This window comes from Mauremys reevesii, linkage group 2, assembly GCF_016161935.1.
Source record: "Mauremys reevesii isolate NIE-2019 linkage group 2, ASM1616193v1, whole genome shotgun sequence".
Lineage (NCBI taxonomy): Eukaryota > Metazoa > Chordata > Testudines > Geoemydidae > Mauremys > Mauremys reevesii.
In genome coordinates this window covers 80,456,496-80,473,949 of record NC_052624.1, presented here as the reverse complement: position 1 = coordinate 80,473,949, position 17,454 = coordinate 80,456,496, and the positions used below count along the sequence as shown (strand labels likewise).

At 43.6% G+C, this 17,454-nt stretch overlaps 1 protein-coding gene across 23 annotated transcripts in view; it reads right to left on the bottom strand.

Annotated features, from left to right (window-relative positions):
* Positions 1–17,454, bottom strand: part of FYCO1 (FYVE and coiled-coil domain autophagy adaptor 1) — a 221,008-nt gene that overhangs the window by 155,557 nt on the left and 47,997 nt on the right. For all 23 annotated transcript variants that reach the window (XR_005593566.1, XR_005593563.1, XR_005593571.1 and 20 more), the window contains 7 exons: positions 14,225–14,331; positions 12,550–12,693; positions 11,811–11,904; positions 7,822–10,452; positions 6,173–6,265; positions 5,262–5,380; positions 2,784–2,951 (listed from right to left, as the gene is read on the bottom strand). Coding sequence is in view for 6 of the 23 variants with exons in the window: in XM_039522238.1 (XP_039378172.1) it covers positions 2,784–2,951; positions 5,262–5,380; positions 6,173–6,265; positions 7,822–10,452; positions 11,811–11,904; positions 12,550–12,693; positions 14,225–14,331 (3,356 nt within the window). In the remaining 17 variants the exon portion in view is untranslated. The remainder of the gene's footprint in view (positions 1–2,783; positions 2,952–5,261; positions 5,381–6,172; positions 6,266–7,821; positions 10,453–11,810; positions 11,905–12,549; positions 12,694–14,224; positions 14,332–17,454) is intronic.

Genomic DNA, 17,454 nt, shown 5'->3' with positions numbered 1-17,454 from the left:
CCGAAAGGTGTGATTGGCCTTTGCAGACAGAACCTCAGAATATAAGACTTGCCACACTGGATCAGTACCATGGCCCCAGTTCAGGAAAGCACTTAAGTGTTCACTTAATTTTAAGTTGCACTCAATGAGCAACTCCTAAAAGGCTTCAGTTGAAGGCACATTATTCTCCTTACTGCAGCGAGTTCTATCAAAGATATCCCAGAAGCACATTTGGATCAGACTGTAGCTGTAAGCCATGGTTTGCTCTGTGGGAGAGTGAGGTGAGCTGCCCTGTAGCTGACCCACCCAGAATTCCACCTGGGGATCAGGTTGGGGTGGGGTGGGGTGCATTTTACTTCAAGTGTTCTGTCATCCTTTGAAAGGATGTGGTTGAGACTCCCTCTCACATTAGTCCACCCTCAAAGGGTACAATCGGGTGGAATTTAGGCTGACGTGGAGGTGCATCAACAGCAAAAAAAAATTTTGCAGCATTTGAGGTAAACTGTCAAGTGAAACCTCAAACCACAAAGGCTAACAACACAGCGCTAACCATCTCACAACACCCATCACTACCTGATGTCTTAGCTCAACTTTTTGCAGCTGGGCATAAAAGCAGAATCTTACTCCCTATTTACAAGGGAGGCTGCACTATATATTTGCCAAAGAGAAGGACTAGGAGTTAGGAGTTATAGTCTCAGCTCTGGCACTAACTTGCTCTGAGGTCTTGGTCATGGTCATGTCATTTAACATCTGTTTCTCAGTTTACCAATCTGTAGAATAAATATGGAAATACTTAAATACCTCACAGGGTGTATGAGGATCAATTAGTTAATGGTTAGACACGCTTTGAAAATGTTAAGTGATATCAAGGGCTAAGTATGTGAGCCAAACTTTACTCTCAATTACATCTTCTTCCGGCTCCTCAGTATATAAGTTACACCAATTTAGACTCTCTTACACACCTGTACATAGCTGTAACGAGATCAAAGGGATTCTAAATTAGCATAAGGGAGTCTTCATTATGCATCACCTGTGAATCTGACCTCTGGAAAGAATCAAGAAGTGAGAAAGAAATGCTACCTATCTTGACCCTACTGTATTGTTAGTCACCAACACCATCAGATGCAGGAAAGGTAATAAAGAAAGGACTTCATTTTTTTTCAGTGACTTCACAGGTTTATGTCTTCTTGCACTTTAAAAACAGATGTCAGCTGAGATCATAACTCCTTTGAAAGGCCAAGAAAACAGACATTAATAAGAAAACCCACATTCTCTTGTCTGATTGAACAATACCAAAAGCTTCTGTGAGTCCTGATCAGAAGAATGTGCTAATGTCCTGGCTGTGTACTATGAGCTAATAAACTTTTGAAAGTTGTGACAATATTTGGAAGAGAAATATCTGCTATAGGTTTCTCAGATTAAAAGGAGGCAAGAACTCCAGTATTAGCTACCAGATTCAGGTAGATAGAGTGGCTCAGGAAAGGAATGACACAGTTAAAGGAACTTCTTTGTAGAAGGATCCTCTGATGAACAGTTAATGTCTAAAGCTGCATTGGGTTTTCACTCTTCATCTAGTAAAGGTGGAGAGGTTTCTGTAGCATGCACAAGCTTTTGCGTGAAGACAAGAATACACAGACCAGAGGTGAGAAACCACAGTTAGTACTTGGTTGCTATTTAATACATGGTTTGTGTTTTGTAATGGCAATTTAACACCATTAACTGAAGTAGCTGCATGTCTGCAAGTTATGTCTGCAGCACTTGGCTTGCTGACAGACAAAACCCTCCATTTTTTAACATAAACCACAATCTGTATTTGTCTTGTTTAGTCCAGAATTGTTCTGATAGACATAGAGAGCCTACAGGAGTCTTCCTTCAAAAGCAAGGCCGGTCTGTAGTTAAGACACAGGACTTGGGACTCAGGAGAGCTGGGTTCAGTTTACAGCTCTGCACCAGATCACATGTGTGACCTTGGGCAAGCCACTTGGGGTCAGATTTTCAAAGCTGCTAAGCTTTCCTTTAGTAGTTAAATAAGGGCTAGATTTCCAAAAGAGATGCATCCAGCAGCTCCTGTTGTGACACTTGTCAGCACCCATTAACTTCAATGAATCTGCACCAATTTAAACCAGCTGAGCATCTGCCTGTTGAGTTTGCTATTTAAAGGCTGAGCACACTGGGCTCAATCGTGGGCCAGGCTATGGGCCAGGACAGAGGATTAAGGAGGTGAGATGACTCCTTGCTTCCCTGTGTGGGCTACCCACATTATGGATCAGAATGTAGGTGGGATGGCAGTTGCTGCTGAGCTGTTACTCCTGCACTCATGCAAGTGAATGGGACATGGGGGGCATGGGTGAGCAATGGATGGAGCCTCTCTCATATTTTTAACCCTCCGTTTCCCCACAATGCACCAGTCAGCATCGTTCTCTGAATAACAATTTGGTCCCAGCCCAGTCTCTTATCCAGGGCAGACTGCAAGGTGCTCTCTGTAAGTGATGGATACTGGAGTTAAATATTTGCTAGAAAAACATACTGAAATATTTTTGGCGAGGGAGGGGGAAGAACATATGCTATATATAGAATGACATGGACTTTGCAAAACAGATACAAGCAGAGAAAGAGCTAGATCACATTTTGTCTATTTTACTTCTCATAATGTGCCCTAACCATTGAATCTCACTGCCAATGTTGTGTCACAGAATTCGGCCATTACATTTATTTCTGTTCAGGAATAAAAGATTAATCCCTCCACACAGCACCATTTAAAATCCTCCACAATAGAACCTATTAATTATTTTTTAAATACCAACCTGAGAAGTTCAATCAAACGTTCTTCAAGGAATTGCTTTGTTCTAGTTAGATCGTCTAGCTCGGCCAACAACTTCTGATCATTGCTGTCTCTGTCTGCTGTCACCTTGTTGAGTTTGTCACCATACTCTTTGACTTGCTCATTCGCTTTGTCAACTTCCTTTTGGGTCCTGTTTAAATGCAAATTAATTGTTCTTAAAGAAGTCCCTTCAGCCATTTATCTTGACGAAATCTGTAGTTTTAGTGAAGTCTTTCTCAATGTGAACACCATATTGTATAGAACAACGTGCTTTAGTTTTTTGACACTTTTGAAGCTGTGCCTAGATACATTACCTGTGGGCACCTTTGACAATCATTAACTTCTGGGGATGAGGGTCCTATTTCCTGCTCCCTTTTCATAGTTGTGTTTGTGATGGCTGCCCTCTTGGCTGCACACCAGGGATTGAATCAGATAGCATGAACTGCTACAGCTTAAGCTAAGAGCCAAGGCTCTCTGGGTGAGTCTGTAAAGACCCATATCCCCAGCAGACTGGGCACAGAGGACAATCCAGAGCACAAACATATCAGTGGTTTACATGTTCACGAAAGGTCTACTAAGTATGCTATTAATTTGCAGTACCACAAAACAAAAAAATTTACAAAGGAGCTAAAAACCCTTTACCACTGAGTACAAGAAATACTGACAAGCTCTGCTAATGTGACTTCACTTGAGAGTCTCATCCAGACAAATTTGCCTCTGATTTCAAGTGGACAGAGTGAAAGACTTAAAGAGGTTTGATTTGATTTCTGGTGTATTAATTTCAGTCAGTAGAGCAACTTAAAACTGGAGAATTACTCACAGGCTCAATGGTAAACTTGACAGACTACAGTCAACTTAGCTTAATCAATAGACTCCCAGTTGGCACAAGGGATGAACTCACCGGATCAGACACTCAGTTTTTAAATCAGTGGACATTGATTTATACATGGAGCTACTTCAGTTGACACCAGATGAGCATCTGGCCCACAAAGAAGAAACTAGTGCACACTTAGTTGTAAGAAACTAGAGTAGGTACAAACAGAAATCTGAAAAAGGAATTAAGGGCCCCGATTCTGAAGTCCTCATTCAGGCCCATATCCCAACTCTCTTTTACATGGGAGCAAGATAAGCATTAGCTCCTTACTTCCAGGTAACAGCTCTGCACAAGGTCAGGCCCAGTGAAGATCTGCTCCATGACCAGAGCTCATCAAGTTGCTGAGGGGCAGAATCTCCATGTAAATGAGGTCTCTGAGGGCACATCTACAGAGCAAGCAGAAACCCATGGCAGCACATCTCAGAGCCCCGGTCTACAGACTCGGGTTTATGGGGCTCACACTACAGCTCTCAGAATGGCCATGTAGACATATGGACTTGGGCTCTGAAACCCACCCCGCTCCCCAGGCTTCAGAGCCCAAGCTCCAGTCCAACCCCCAAACATCTACACGACTATTTTTAGTGCCGTAGCGCGAGCCCGAGACTGCAGATCCCGGCTCTGAGACTTGCTGTTTCTAGTGCCCCAATGGAACAACACTGATTGATACCAGCTGAGCATATGGCCCAACATCTGTACTTTTGTTGGGGTGTGAAGCATCCTGGGGAGTACTGTGTCCTCCCACCCCTACCTGCAGTCTCCATGGCGAGAACTGCCCTGATGGACACTGGCACTTTCCAGCTGACAACTCCATTCCGTAACTGACTATCCTCTGGACTCATGTAGCTGATTGATAACCAGGGGGACCTGCCCTCCCAGAGCTGCTGTCACAGAGCCCAATGAGACAGTCACAGATTCCTGCCTCAAGGCATGGGGCAGAGTTTGGTGGCCATGAGGTGTTATGCAGCCATCCCTGAAAGGATTCCCCTTATTCTTGATCCAAGCAGAGATCCACAGCCCTGGAATCAGGCCCGGCTGGCTTGGTCTTGCCAGCTCTGTGCTGCAAAGTCATTTAGTGCTAGTATTTGTCACCAAGTCCTTACTCACGCAAAATGCCCATTGAACTCAATAGGAGATCTGCCTGAGCAAGAGCTGCAGAGTGTGTTCCCTTCATCAGCAATTCTTACTTTACTCTTGAGACACCACAGGGGCAAAAATAAAACACACCCTCCATGTAAAATGCAGTGCAAATGTTCCAGTTCTCTTTTAAACAGCAGTCAACATTGCTGTACTTTGAATGCTGCACCTAACCCATGCTACAAAGCCTAGCAGCACGTAGAATAGTTTCACAAAGGAAACAAGAAATGTGATGACTAAAGAACATCAGATAAGTGAACAAAGGGAAGCTGTATTCTGTGTAATTTCCATGTTTTCCATCTGAAAGGCCACTCAACGCTTCCTACTCAATATTTATGTAGTCTCTCCCCTGCCTCATATACTGTACACAAGAGTATGGTGTACACACAATGGTGACTTATCTCCTGCTTGGCTTCTTACGAACAGTACAAGTGAAATAACCAAAGTGCTAACCTCTCCAAGTGTTTTTTCAGCGACATCACCTCCTCGTCTTTTTTTAACCTGGTGGATTCATATTCAGTCAATTGCTCTGTTGCATGCTCCAGTTTGCTAGACAGATCTGTGTTTACAGCCTAGCAAAATAATAAAATATTTCTATTTAATGTACCAAAACATCACTGTATCAACTGTAACTTAGTTACTATGTCACCCAAACAGTGCTTTGATAGGGGAGTTTAAGAAGTCCAACCATTAATTAAAACATTACTATTGAATAATCAGACACTAATTAGTTGTGTACTGGGGATTGATTACTTATGTCACATTGAATAAGGGATCAATTGTAAAGTATTAAACCATGCCAGTAATTCTTATTAGTCACAGCAGAAGGGCTTTGAGTGGCTTTTGTCTCTTTATCAAAGAATAAAGTCCCAAACACAACGATGAAAGAATAAACCACATCAGTATTTAAAACTATTTCACAGTCTGAAATAAGTGCTTCAATAGGAAAACAAAAAGTTTAAAAGAAACTAAATTATTCATGAGGGGGAAAATGTCAAATTTATGGCTTCTTCATTAAAACAGAGTTAAATATGAAAGGAAGTGAAAAAGCACCTTGTATATCTAAACTTTAGAGATAACATTTTCAGACTTGGGTACACCCCTATATCTGTATTTAGGCACCTAAGTAAAAGTCAGCTGTTTCGGGTGGGGGAGAACCTCAGTATTTAACTGCTATTTGTGCCTTTGAAAATCTCCCCCTAGTTTGAGAATTTTGACCTGCATGTCTATTATTTGTTCACGTGCATTCTCAGGCTCCCAGCCAGCTGCCAGACAGGTCCCCTGCCTTGTAAATTCTAACACAAGTGGCTATTGATGCAAATACTTTAGCACATTTCTTTATTATAATCAGATTAAGCACCTACGTGAAGCTCTGCAATCTCTTCCTCCGCAGCACACAGCTGTCGTTTCTGCTCCTCAAGCTGCTCTTTTACTTTCTCGCATTCTTCACTGACAGCCTAGTGTAGTCAATAAAGCACAGAGTTCACATAGAAGTCATCACCCAGTTTTAAAGTTTCCTGCTGATGCAGCGTGGACAATTAAAATATACTGGGCCACAACAGGGATAAATTTGGCCCTCTGTGTGGCTGACGGCAGATCAATTCAAATGGGCATCCCAGGAAACTTGGGGCCTAATTCATGGGAAAAGTCCCCCCGTTGTGGTAGTCGGATGATGTTTTTCCAGCCATTATTATGAGCCAAAACAAAAATGGCCCAACTTGCTAAGCATGTAAATGTTGTGTTGAAAGTACAAAGGGAGAACAAGTCATGCTGGGAATTAGGAGATGCTCTGTGGGGCAAAGAAAGTAGAAAGTAAGCGCACACCACTTTTTGATGTTAGAAGAATCTCAGCATACACAGAAGTGTGTACGTCTGATCAACTGGCAGCCTCAGCTTCAGTGCTGCAGTAACAGACACACAGTTCTTTATCTTTCAGGAATTTCTCCCCACATGATCCAGAGTTCAGTCGGGGTGGCTCATGACCGTTTCCTGAAACTAGACTTTTATTTCGGTGGCTGTATCTTGTACAGTAAAATTACCACTCAGGCTGGGATTTCTAACTTTGATTTCTCACTGAAATCAACATTGATTGCAATAGGAGCGGAGCCAGGTCCACACTCAGACTTCTGAAAATCCCACCATGGGCCTCTAGCCCTTATGTTCAAATAGATAAACTTCCAGGTGTGAACTCAGTGTAACCTGTGCTGTGCTCTATGTTGGAGTCTGCAGACTGCCTGAAACAGTGCCTCTAACAGAGGGGTGAGTTGCCCTTATTCATATCAACAGATGTTGACACAACAATGTAAATATTACAAATATTAACTATTTCACTGCTGATCATTGCACACAAGGATAGAGAAGAAAGGGTTCATGTGATCAGAGCTGCAAAATCTACTGTGAGCATCTTATTTTCCAGCAATGAGTGGGCAGATGTTGGGTTGTGACTGGATTTTGAGAGAGTACCAGTATGGGTGTTACTGTTATCAGGGAATCGATGGGAACTGAGGCCACTTAGCTCTGTGCAGGAGGTATGCAGCACCTTGCAGTCTTGGGCCCATTGTATTACAGGTACTTTTAAATAATGACAAATCGTAAGCTGAAATATTCATAGTTATTTGATGAGTAATATTCATGAAAGTTGAGCAACCATTGGGTCTGAAAACCACCTTTTCGATATTCTGCAAAGGAGGTTCACACATCCATAGCCTTGTTCTGCTGACCCAGTTTAGTAAAGAGGATGTAACTAGTTCAGTGTTAAACATCAAAGGGAATCAAAGTTACTTAGCATATTGAAGAGCAAGGCTCAGTAGGTGTTAGGGACTAATTCCCCCTAAATTCATATGTGCATAGATTAAAGCCAAAAGAGACTGTTGCGATTATCCGACCTCCATAACACAGGGCATTTCACCCCGTAATTCTTGCAGAGGAGGGAATTACTTCTCCTTACCACATCAGTGAACACTGTCAAGCATGTAGAATGTAGAATAGCATGTAGAGTATTATATTAATTTACCTTGAATTTTGTCTGATAATTTATAATCTCTGTGCTCATTTGAAATTTTATTGCAGACAGCTCTTCTTTGCTGGTCTCGTGGAAGCTTTGGGCCTGTTTCTCTGCCACCTCCAGCTGTGTTTGCAGGCTGGAAACAGCTGCAACGCATACTTGATACTCCTTTAGTTTCTCTGTCAGGCCTTGGTTCTCCTGCCTGAGCATGGAGATGTCAAGTTGCAGCCTCTCCTGCTCCTTTGCTGCTTGCTCACCCAATTCCCTGAGCTTCTCAGTGACCTGGGCCAGCTTCTCTTCTGCATCCCCCTTCTCAGAGGTCAAAGTACAGATCTGAATACCAAGTTCAGCCATGTCAGTGTTGGTTCTGTGGAGCAAGTCATTGGTTTCTACATTTTCCATTTTAACAGTCTCCAAATACTGCTTAACCTTGGACAGCTCTTCCCTGAAACTCAGCACATTCTTCTCCAGCTCAGCCTTTTGATGGGCTTCCCTTTCCCGCTCTTTTTTCAGAGTTTCCTCTCTTTCTTTACACTGTACCAGTTCTTGCACATGGTTTCTGTTGAGTGACTCACTCTGCTCTTTCAGCTGCTGGACCAGTGTCTTTTGTTCCTCCAGAACCGCCTCCGTGACATCCAGCTTGCCTTGCATCCTCTCTCTCTCATCAGCTGTGTCCTGAAGCTTGGCTCGAAGGTCAATCACTTCTGCCTGCAACCTGGACACTTCACTCTGGTTGATGTGCAGCTGCTTTTCAGACACGGCTAGCCTGGAAGCCAACTCTTGTGTCTTTTTCTCCTGACATGCTGCCTGCTCCAGTTGGGCCTTCTCCACTGAATCCTTCTCTCCAGTAAGGGATTCAATTAATTTTATTTGATGAAGGCATGTTTTTTCCATACTTAGCTTTTCCACCTCAAGAGACTCCGCTTTTTTTCGGTACATCTCAATCTCTGCCTGTAACTGCTTGCATTGGCTCTCTATGCCTTGCAGTATCACATCTTTCTCGGTAACCTGTGACCTAAGAGACTCTTCACACTCCTTCAAGGAAAACAGAATCTTTTCCACCTGTAAACCATGCTGTTTGGCACTCTTGTGCTCTGTTTTCAATTCAGCTAAAGACTCCTTGATGGTATCTTCTCTTTGCCTCAGTTCTTGGTATTCAGAATGCAGAGACTGTAGCCTCTCTTCCAGGATCTGATTTTGCCTTGTGACATTCTGCAAGTCTTCATGCAACTGTTTGTTCTGCTCCCGGAGCTTTTTCTCTTTTTCATCCACTGACACCATGGCATCGTCAATCTGACTCTGGAGCTGTTTCTCTGATGCCCTCAGCCTGGCCAACTCAGCTTCCAAAGAGGCTTTAGATGCCTCCAGGTTTTTCTGCTTCTCTTTCATCTTCTCCTTGGTTTGGTGCAGATTTGCATTCTCAGATTTCAGTTTCTTGCTTTCTTCACCAATTTCGTTCAGTGCCAAGCTTTGTTGTCCTGTGAGCTCCTCCATGTCCTTTACCTTCTGGAGGAGATGATCATTGCTTGAGAGGAGTTTTTGGTTTTGCTCCTCTAGGCTGTGCACCTTCTGACTCAGCTTTGATAAATGATCCTCCCGCAGCTCAAGTTGCTCTGCCAAGGTTCTGGCTTCCTGCTTCAGCGCACCTTCCCTGCAGCTGCACTCTTCCTGAAGGTTCTCTTTTGCTCGTCTGGTCTCTTCAAGATTTTTTTCCAGCGACCCCACACGAGCCAGTGAGCCCTTCAGCTGGATCTGGAGTTCAGCCACCTCCTTTCCTTTCACAGTCAGCGCCTCCTGCACTGTATCCATTTCTTTTGCCATCATTTCCAGGCTCATGAGCAGTTTTTCACTCTCTTTTTTGGAGTCTGTGGTGAGGCAACTAAATCTGGATTCCTGTTCTTTCTGTGCCCCCTCTTTCAGCTGCAGTTCCTCTCTCACTGTCTTTACCTGAGACAGAAGTTCGTTATTTAGTTTCTGGATGTCAGCCTTTTCCTTTTCTGCCTGGTGAACTTTCTCCAGCAATTCCTGGATCTTTAGGGTAGTCTCATACCGGGTAGAGGTTTGTTGTCCTTTGTCATCCAAGACGGCATCGACTTTTGCAATGAGCTCTAGATTCTTCTGCTCTGTTGAACTTAGCTTGGTCTGGAGCTCACTGATGTAGAGATCCTTCATGCTGACCGAAGCCCTGGTGGTTTCCAGCTCCCGATTCAAGAGCTGCAGTTCTGAGGCATAGTCCTTCTTACTCGACTCCATTTGCTCAAGCCTTGTGTGGTAGTCCTTTTGCTGCTTGGCTGCATTCACTTCTAATGCCTGCACACATTTTTGTAGGTCATGAACAGTGCTCTGAGTGGAGTGGGAAACCTCACACTGTTTCTGTAACTCCGCTATCGTCTTTGTCAGTCTGGAGTTCTCCTCGCTGAAGTTGCTGCTCTTTTCCTTTTCCACTTGCACTTGTTCTTTCTGAAGGCTGACAGCTGCCTGCAGCTCCTGGTTTTCCTTCTGTAGCTGATTAATCCGGTCCTGCAGCTCTCTCTGCCTCAGCTCTCCCTGGTCAAGTTCCACACGCATCTCTTCAAAGCCCTCCAAGTGTTCAGCATTTAGTGAGTTATTTGCATCAGGGCTACCTGGAAACTCTTGTGTCTAAGAGGACGGGAAGGGAAGAACAGAAAAGTTAAATTGGAAACAGTGTATTTTTATACATGAAAGCTTATGAATGTTCCAGGACTCAGTGATAGCTTAACTGTTTTTGTTGATTAATACCTGGCGGTGGTGGTAACAATAAAATGAATACTCAAGGGATGTTGTCAAGATAAAAATCAGTACTAAAAAAATCCTAATCCATGCTACTGTTAGTCCTCTTGATTATTAATTACTTTTATTCATTTATAAGCATTTCTGTAGGGCTCAGCACTCCAGCATCTGACATCTCAGAACAAAATAAAGTTCTATTCATTATTTATTTACTCTTTGTATATTATGCATCTTAGCCAGTGACGTTACACCAGTTTGTATTGTGGCCCTGATTCAGCAATGCATTTGAGCACACTCTTAAAACCCATTGACTTTAATATATAGTTAAAGTGCTTTGCTGTGTTGGGGGTCTTGGATAATTTCACTTTCTGGTTCTCAGATGCTAGCACAGTGCTGTTGTGGTTGGAATCACAAAACTGTGAAAGGAAAGCTTAAAGGAAAGAAGGCTATTTTCATTGATACTAATGAAAACCTTTCTGTTAGTGAGATTTTGTAAGCTTGGCGGGGGGGGTTGTTTTTTTTTTTTTTTTAAAGACGACTTAAATGTTAAGTTTAATCAACTTAGGTTTTTCTCCCAGGTGATGGGAGACCCTTAAACACAGGCCCCAGTTTCCTAGTCCTTGCAAAGAGGGGATCCCACCCTTTGCAGGCCTTCTTAAATCTCTTCTGATGGAGGACATAAAAGGAAAATGAAATGTCTCAGCACCCCAAGAATAACTTTTTCCTTGATCCAACTGAAAGGGGAAAAGGCAAACAGGACCTTCTCGCTTCAGTGCTATCAGTATAGCAGTTTTTGTGGAGACCTGCTGCCTGGGCTATTGAATCAGGGTCACTCTGTCAGGCCTATATTGGGAATTCGGTGCACTCTCCACAGGGTTGGTGGTGGAGATCTCCCGGATGGAAGCTCCCCTTGTGGTGTCAAGAGTCACTCCAGCAATTTCCTGCTCAGGGTGATCTCTCCTGCCAGCTGCCTGCAGTTTCCTCCTTTTTAAAGGCTTCCTTCCTACCACCCCGACTGACAGGGACAGATGGGTGGGTACACAGGGCCTCTCTGGCACCTTCCTCATCAGTGTGCGGTCTCTCCAGCCTATCACACAGCTATGAGACAATTTTCCTTTATATTTATTGTAGTTTTTTTGTAGTTTCCCACTAAAGTCACAACATGTTATACAGCTCCCAGGCCTAAAGATCTTTGATGTTAAGGAAATGTGGCCTACATTGCATGCACTTCTTTGTCATTCAATTACCTGCAAATAGTTGCTCACTAAACTACTTATGCTTGAACTGCGACTTGGAGGCTTCCACAAATATGCTGAAGAGCCATGTGAGGACAATGTCCTCCTGTAGACCGCAAGAAAAAACAAAAAAGAAATCTTTTAATAATGGCTAAACGCGCGCACACACATAATTGTCTGCTCTGACTTTATGGATTCTTTTAGTTATAACCACTGGATATGGCAATGTCCTACTGGCTAGCGTGCATGTGGCTTGATCCAACATTCATTGAAATCAATGGGAAGACTCCTACAGACCTCAGTGGAGCTGGATCAACCCCTACATGCAGGATTACCCTCTTTCAAGCAGAAGCAGGCCTGATGAAACAGGTGTGTGTCATGAGTTCTCTTACTGCTCAAATGAAAGAGATTCATGGTTAGTTCAGCTGGTACGGGACGCAGCTTTTGGAGAAGAGGGACCCAAGTTAACTTCTCATCGTCACTGTGAAGATGTAAGCAGACCCTGGGGGGTCTGAGCTGATGCCCGCTGAAGTCAGTGGAAGGACTCTCAGACTTGAATGAGCATCAGACTGGCCCCTGGCATTCAGCCCAGTAATGACCATGAAGTCCAGGTTGGCTGCAGATATGTTACAAGGTGAAGGCTTATGCCTCCTTTTATGTTAAATAGAAAAATTGCAGAAGTTTTTGCAAGTCACAGAATATGTGTTATGGCTCTAACTGTATTGAAAACAGTAAAGTTTTACTACATTACCTGGCAAATGTTGGCCAAGCAGCATCTAAGTCATGCCCTCTTGATGCCAAGTCAAACTGAACCTCAGTTAACTCATAGAGTTGACCCACAATGTTAGAACTCATTTTAGACTTCAGAAATGGACTTCTTGCATAGTACCAGTCACTAAAAGAAGAATCAAATGACAAGGAGTTATAAATAAAAGAGGAGCACCTGCAACATTCTCAAGAAAATGAAACATTATTTGTTACTTCCCATAAAAATTAGGAGGATCCACTGCAAATGCAATAGACATCAATCAGATCCACTACCCCCCCCACACACAACCTCTTTGTTGGGAGTGAGGGCAGCTCCTGGTGCCAGTAAGAGCTAATGAAGCTTATGGATTCCTCCTGTGGAGAAACCCTGCACAAAACATTTTTACTCTGGGCTCAGGCAGGCAACTAGAGAGGGTGAAGGATTTGCCGTATAATGGATACTCACATGGTACTCTGTAAGCTCACATTTATGTTTTGAATGTGAGTAAACTGAATGCTCATGACAACAAATGACTGGTAGCAGCAGTCAGAATTAGATACAATGAAAAGGAAGATAAAAACTGAAAGCTTTTCCATGAAAGCTCTACGAATATCCATCCTGACTTGCTAAACTCTTGCTATTCCAGTCTTTGGTTTTTCTTGACCAGAAAGACAATAGGTTACACTGTACCACACTGTGTGATACTTAGTGATATACAGTTATCATTTGGGGCTCTGTGCGCTACCTCCAAATTCATTTCCACATATGAATTTAGCCATATCTGAGCCCAGATGTCCAGCACTTGTAAAGATTGAAAAATTTAAGGTGTGTAAGTACCATGCACAAAACACCATATAGTTTTTAATGTTTCAGGCACAAAGCACTGTGCTTTATAATGAACTCGAGGTTCAAAAACCCCTTTGTAGGGTCCCCCAAGTTAGAGTACTAACAAAGGTGCAGACTAGGACCAGTTGTAATGGCAGTTTGCAATACTGACCCTGGTCTAAGAGGAACTGGACTTGGACCAGTAACTCATTTCATATAGGCCACTGAACAACTGTCAATATTTACTGACCTAAGGTGGGTGTGAAACAGTGACCTAGATTACACAGGCTTTATACTAAGTGTGGGCAAACTTTTTTGGCACGAGGACCACATTTGGGTTGCAAAACTATATGGAGGGCCAGGTAGGGAAGGCCCCCAGAACCTCTGCCCTATTCAACCAGCCCCTGCTTCCTGTCCACTGACTGCCCCCTAGGTCCCCCCCGCCCCTTATCCAACGCCCCCGCTCCCCGCCCCCTTACCATGCCCCTCAGAGCAGCATGTCTGGCAGCCGTGCCACCTGGCCGGAGCCAGACACGCTGCCACGCTGCTTGGCAGGAGTGTGCAACCCTGCTGCCCAGAGCACTGCCCGCGTGGCAGCGGACTGTGGGGGAGGGGCTGGGGCTAGCCTCTCCGACAGGGAGCTCAAGGGCCGGGCAGGATGATCCCGCGGGCCGGCTGCGGCCCGCGGGCTGTAGTTTGCCCACCTCTGCTTTATACCCTATTATCAGTCCTCTGAGCCAACCACATGGAAGGTTGTCCATTTATTTCACATGGCACTGAATCAGTCCCATGTTTCACTGTTTGTTCATCTCCAGATATCTTCCATGCATCACAACAGTACCTTTGCATTTACCTTGTTACTTTGGTATTCATAAAACATTGTTGCAGAGTGTCTGCCAGTCTTTGGTGTACTAAGGAGTAACGTATAAATGCTCTTCCTTTACCAAGAGATGTTCTGAGCTGGGAAAAACAAGCCAAAGGAAGATAACCTTTAAGCACCAATTATAAACATATATAAATGGCACACTGACAAGCCAGCTATTAATGTTTCTATGCACATATGCCAAGAACATGTATAGCAATTGGGCTCCAGGAAATGATATTGGGGTGACCCTGAGGGACACCCTCCCCGAATATCTTAATAGCAGAGTTCATTCCTCTGACTTCTGCAGTTTCATTTCAAGAACACAATCCGACAAACGTGTTACCTGAAACAGCTGATTCTTTTAAAAACCATAAACCGCAAGTAAACAAAATGATTTTAAAAAATCATTCCACCTGCAAATTTCTGTGGCTCCATAGAAAGTGAAACAGGAAATTTCTGACAGTCAAACCATAACAACTACATGAAGCTGCGTTTATTATGAAATTAAAGAACATAAAACATATTTTTGAATGCTGAAACTTAAGGACAACTGTGACGCTCTGAGGACTGGACTTGATGACCCCTCGAGGTCCCTTCAAGTCCTAGAATCTATGAATCTTGGGGGAACACCCTACACCCCCATGTTCATCTTTATAAAATGATTGTGTGGTATCCAATGCAAAATTTGTCACGTTGGGTGTCTTCGGAAGGCTCATGATGCATTGAGCATGGTGGGATGTTATAGTAATTGTTGTTACTGTAATGTTATAGCAAGGGTGTAGGTTATAATTTCATGTATATAGTTATGAGGCTGAAAATGTATCCTCATGGCTTAAAATAAGCCCAGGCAAAAACTCTCCAAGAACAGAGAGGCAGTTCACACCTCATCGGGGCATGTATGGGACAAACCCAGCCCAGCCTCACAGGAACAAAGGATACTGGCCTAGGCAGCAACAAAAGAATCTGTTAGACTCTCGAGGGAGTCACCCCCTTCCTTTGGCCAGTTTGGGACTGCAATGAGGTAATGCTCACCTGTCTCTAAAGGTGGGGGCAAAGCCAAGAGGGAAGAAAGGACATGATAAAAGGGAGAGACATTTGCCACGCTCTCTCGCCAACCTACATCTACAGACACCACACCAAGCGACTGAAGTGCTGGTCAAAGGGGAGAGCCTGGCTGAAGAGCAACCAGCCAGCTTGTAGTGAGAAGCATCTAAGTTTGTAAGGACATTGAAAGTGTTAAGATCAGTTAGAATGTGTTTTGCTTTTATTTCATTTGACCAAATCTGACTTGTTATACTTTGACTTATAATCACTTAAAATCTATCTTTGTAGTTAATAAATCTGTTTGTTTATTCTACCTGAAGCAGTGTGTTTGGTTTGACGCATGACAGAAACTCCCCTTGGGATAACAAGCCTGGTACATATCAATTTCTTTGTTAAATTGACAAACTCATATAAGCTTGCAGTGTTCAGCGAGCATAACTGGACACTGCAAGACAGAGGTTCCTAGGGTTGTGTCTGGGACCGGAGATATTGGCTAGTGTCATTCGGCTGCAAGTAGCTGGGCGCAGCCCAGGAGTGGGAGTTCTCACAGCAGAGCAGGGTAAAGCTAGTGACCTAGCAGATCACTGGTCCAGATAACACCAGAGGGAAACATCACAACATCTTACATAGTTTTTAAAAAAGGACAGAAATCTTAAGGTAGATAAGGAAGATTTTGGTATTCAGTGGATAGAGAGGAGACAGAATTTATAACTAGTTATGTCTCTGCTCTCAAACCAAAATTCAAGTACAACTACCACAGAGATGGAAAAAGCAATGCATCAAATGAGCTCCTTGGAGGAAGCTCTTGCCTGGCTGTGCAAGCGGAGGTGGAAGGTTTCTGGTGTCTCTGCCCCTCCAAACATGTGCAGCCAAACAAGATGCATCAGAATCTGGTGTTCATCTAGCTGTACAATATAAATGCACTGGAATTTTCATTTAAAGAACCAAAGGGAAGAAGATGGATTTGGAGTTGAAAGAGGAGATTGGAGAAAGAGGGGATGGGGAAATGTTTGATACTCCAAAGCCAAGACAGAAAGCTGGGTGGGGAGAGGGGGTTCCCCTGAAACCAAATGGAAGACTGAAGGAAGGGGATGAGGAGAAAGAAGTGGGACGGGGAACACAGGGGCTGTCTGTGCTACGGCAGCCATGCTAGCCTCATGGCTGGTTCTCTGATCATCCAGAGAAGAAGTTGCATGATGACAGCAGTCAAGGCTGCTGTCAGGAAGTTCTGACAGAATAGACGAAAACTTCTTTATCAACAAGTGCAGCCTGGGAATAAAATTGCCTAGGAGTCATCAGAACCAGGTAACAGGGCAACAATCAGCAGAGCCAACAACAGTGCTCCACTTACCCACGGGGAAAGTCCTTATTTGAGTGATTTAAATTTACTCTGACTCAGAAAGGATCAACATTAAAAACTTCTTGCAGTGTTTACCTCACTGACTAATAGATGTAGAGATTAAGGTTTGCTACTCTGTTAATATTGGATTTAGGCTTTATTACTGTGTTACATACTAACATGTGCTTTGCTTAGCCCAATAAGAACCATTTCACTTTGAGTCCTTTCATGTCAGCTCACCTTGAGCGATAACAATAATCTTAATCCAGAAGAGTCACATGGTATTTTATATCTCCAACACACTGTACAAGCATTAAGTGAGGATAGACACAAGACCAAATTCTCTACTCAGTGACCCCCATTCAACCATATTGATCAACAGGAAAGTGACAAGAATGGCAAAACTCTACTACTTTTTCCTCTTGCATTCGATAAAATCCTGCCCTCGGGAAACCTGTGCACATGAGGACAGAAACTGCACCCTTGATTTATTTCTGCTGTATCCCCATTGTTAAATCGTAGGCATTAACCCTAAACAGAGACCTTGCTCACCATTCATCAAATGTTTTCTTTTTCTAGTGTAACTGAAAACACATAAGAACATACGAACGGCCCTACTGGGTCAGACCAAAGGTCCATCTAGCTCAATATCCTGTCTTCCGACAGTGGCCAGTGCCAGGTGCCCCAGAGGGAATGAACAGAACAGGTAATCATCAAGTGATCCATCCCCTGTCACTCATTCCCAGCTTCTGGCAAACAAAGGCTAGTGACACCATTCCTGTCCAATGTAATTTCAAATAATTCAGGACTTGACTGAGGTCAATGGGACTACACC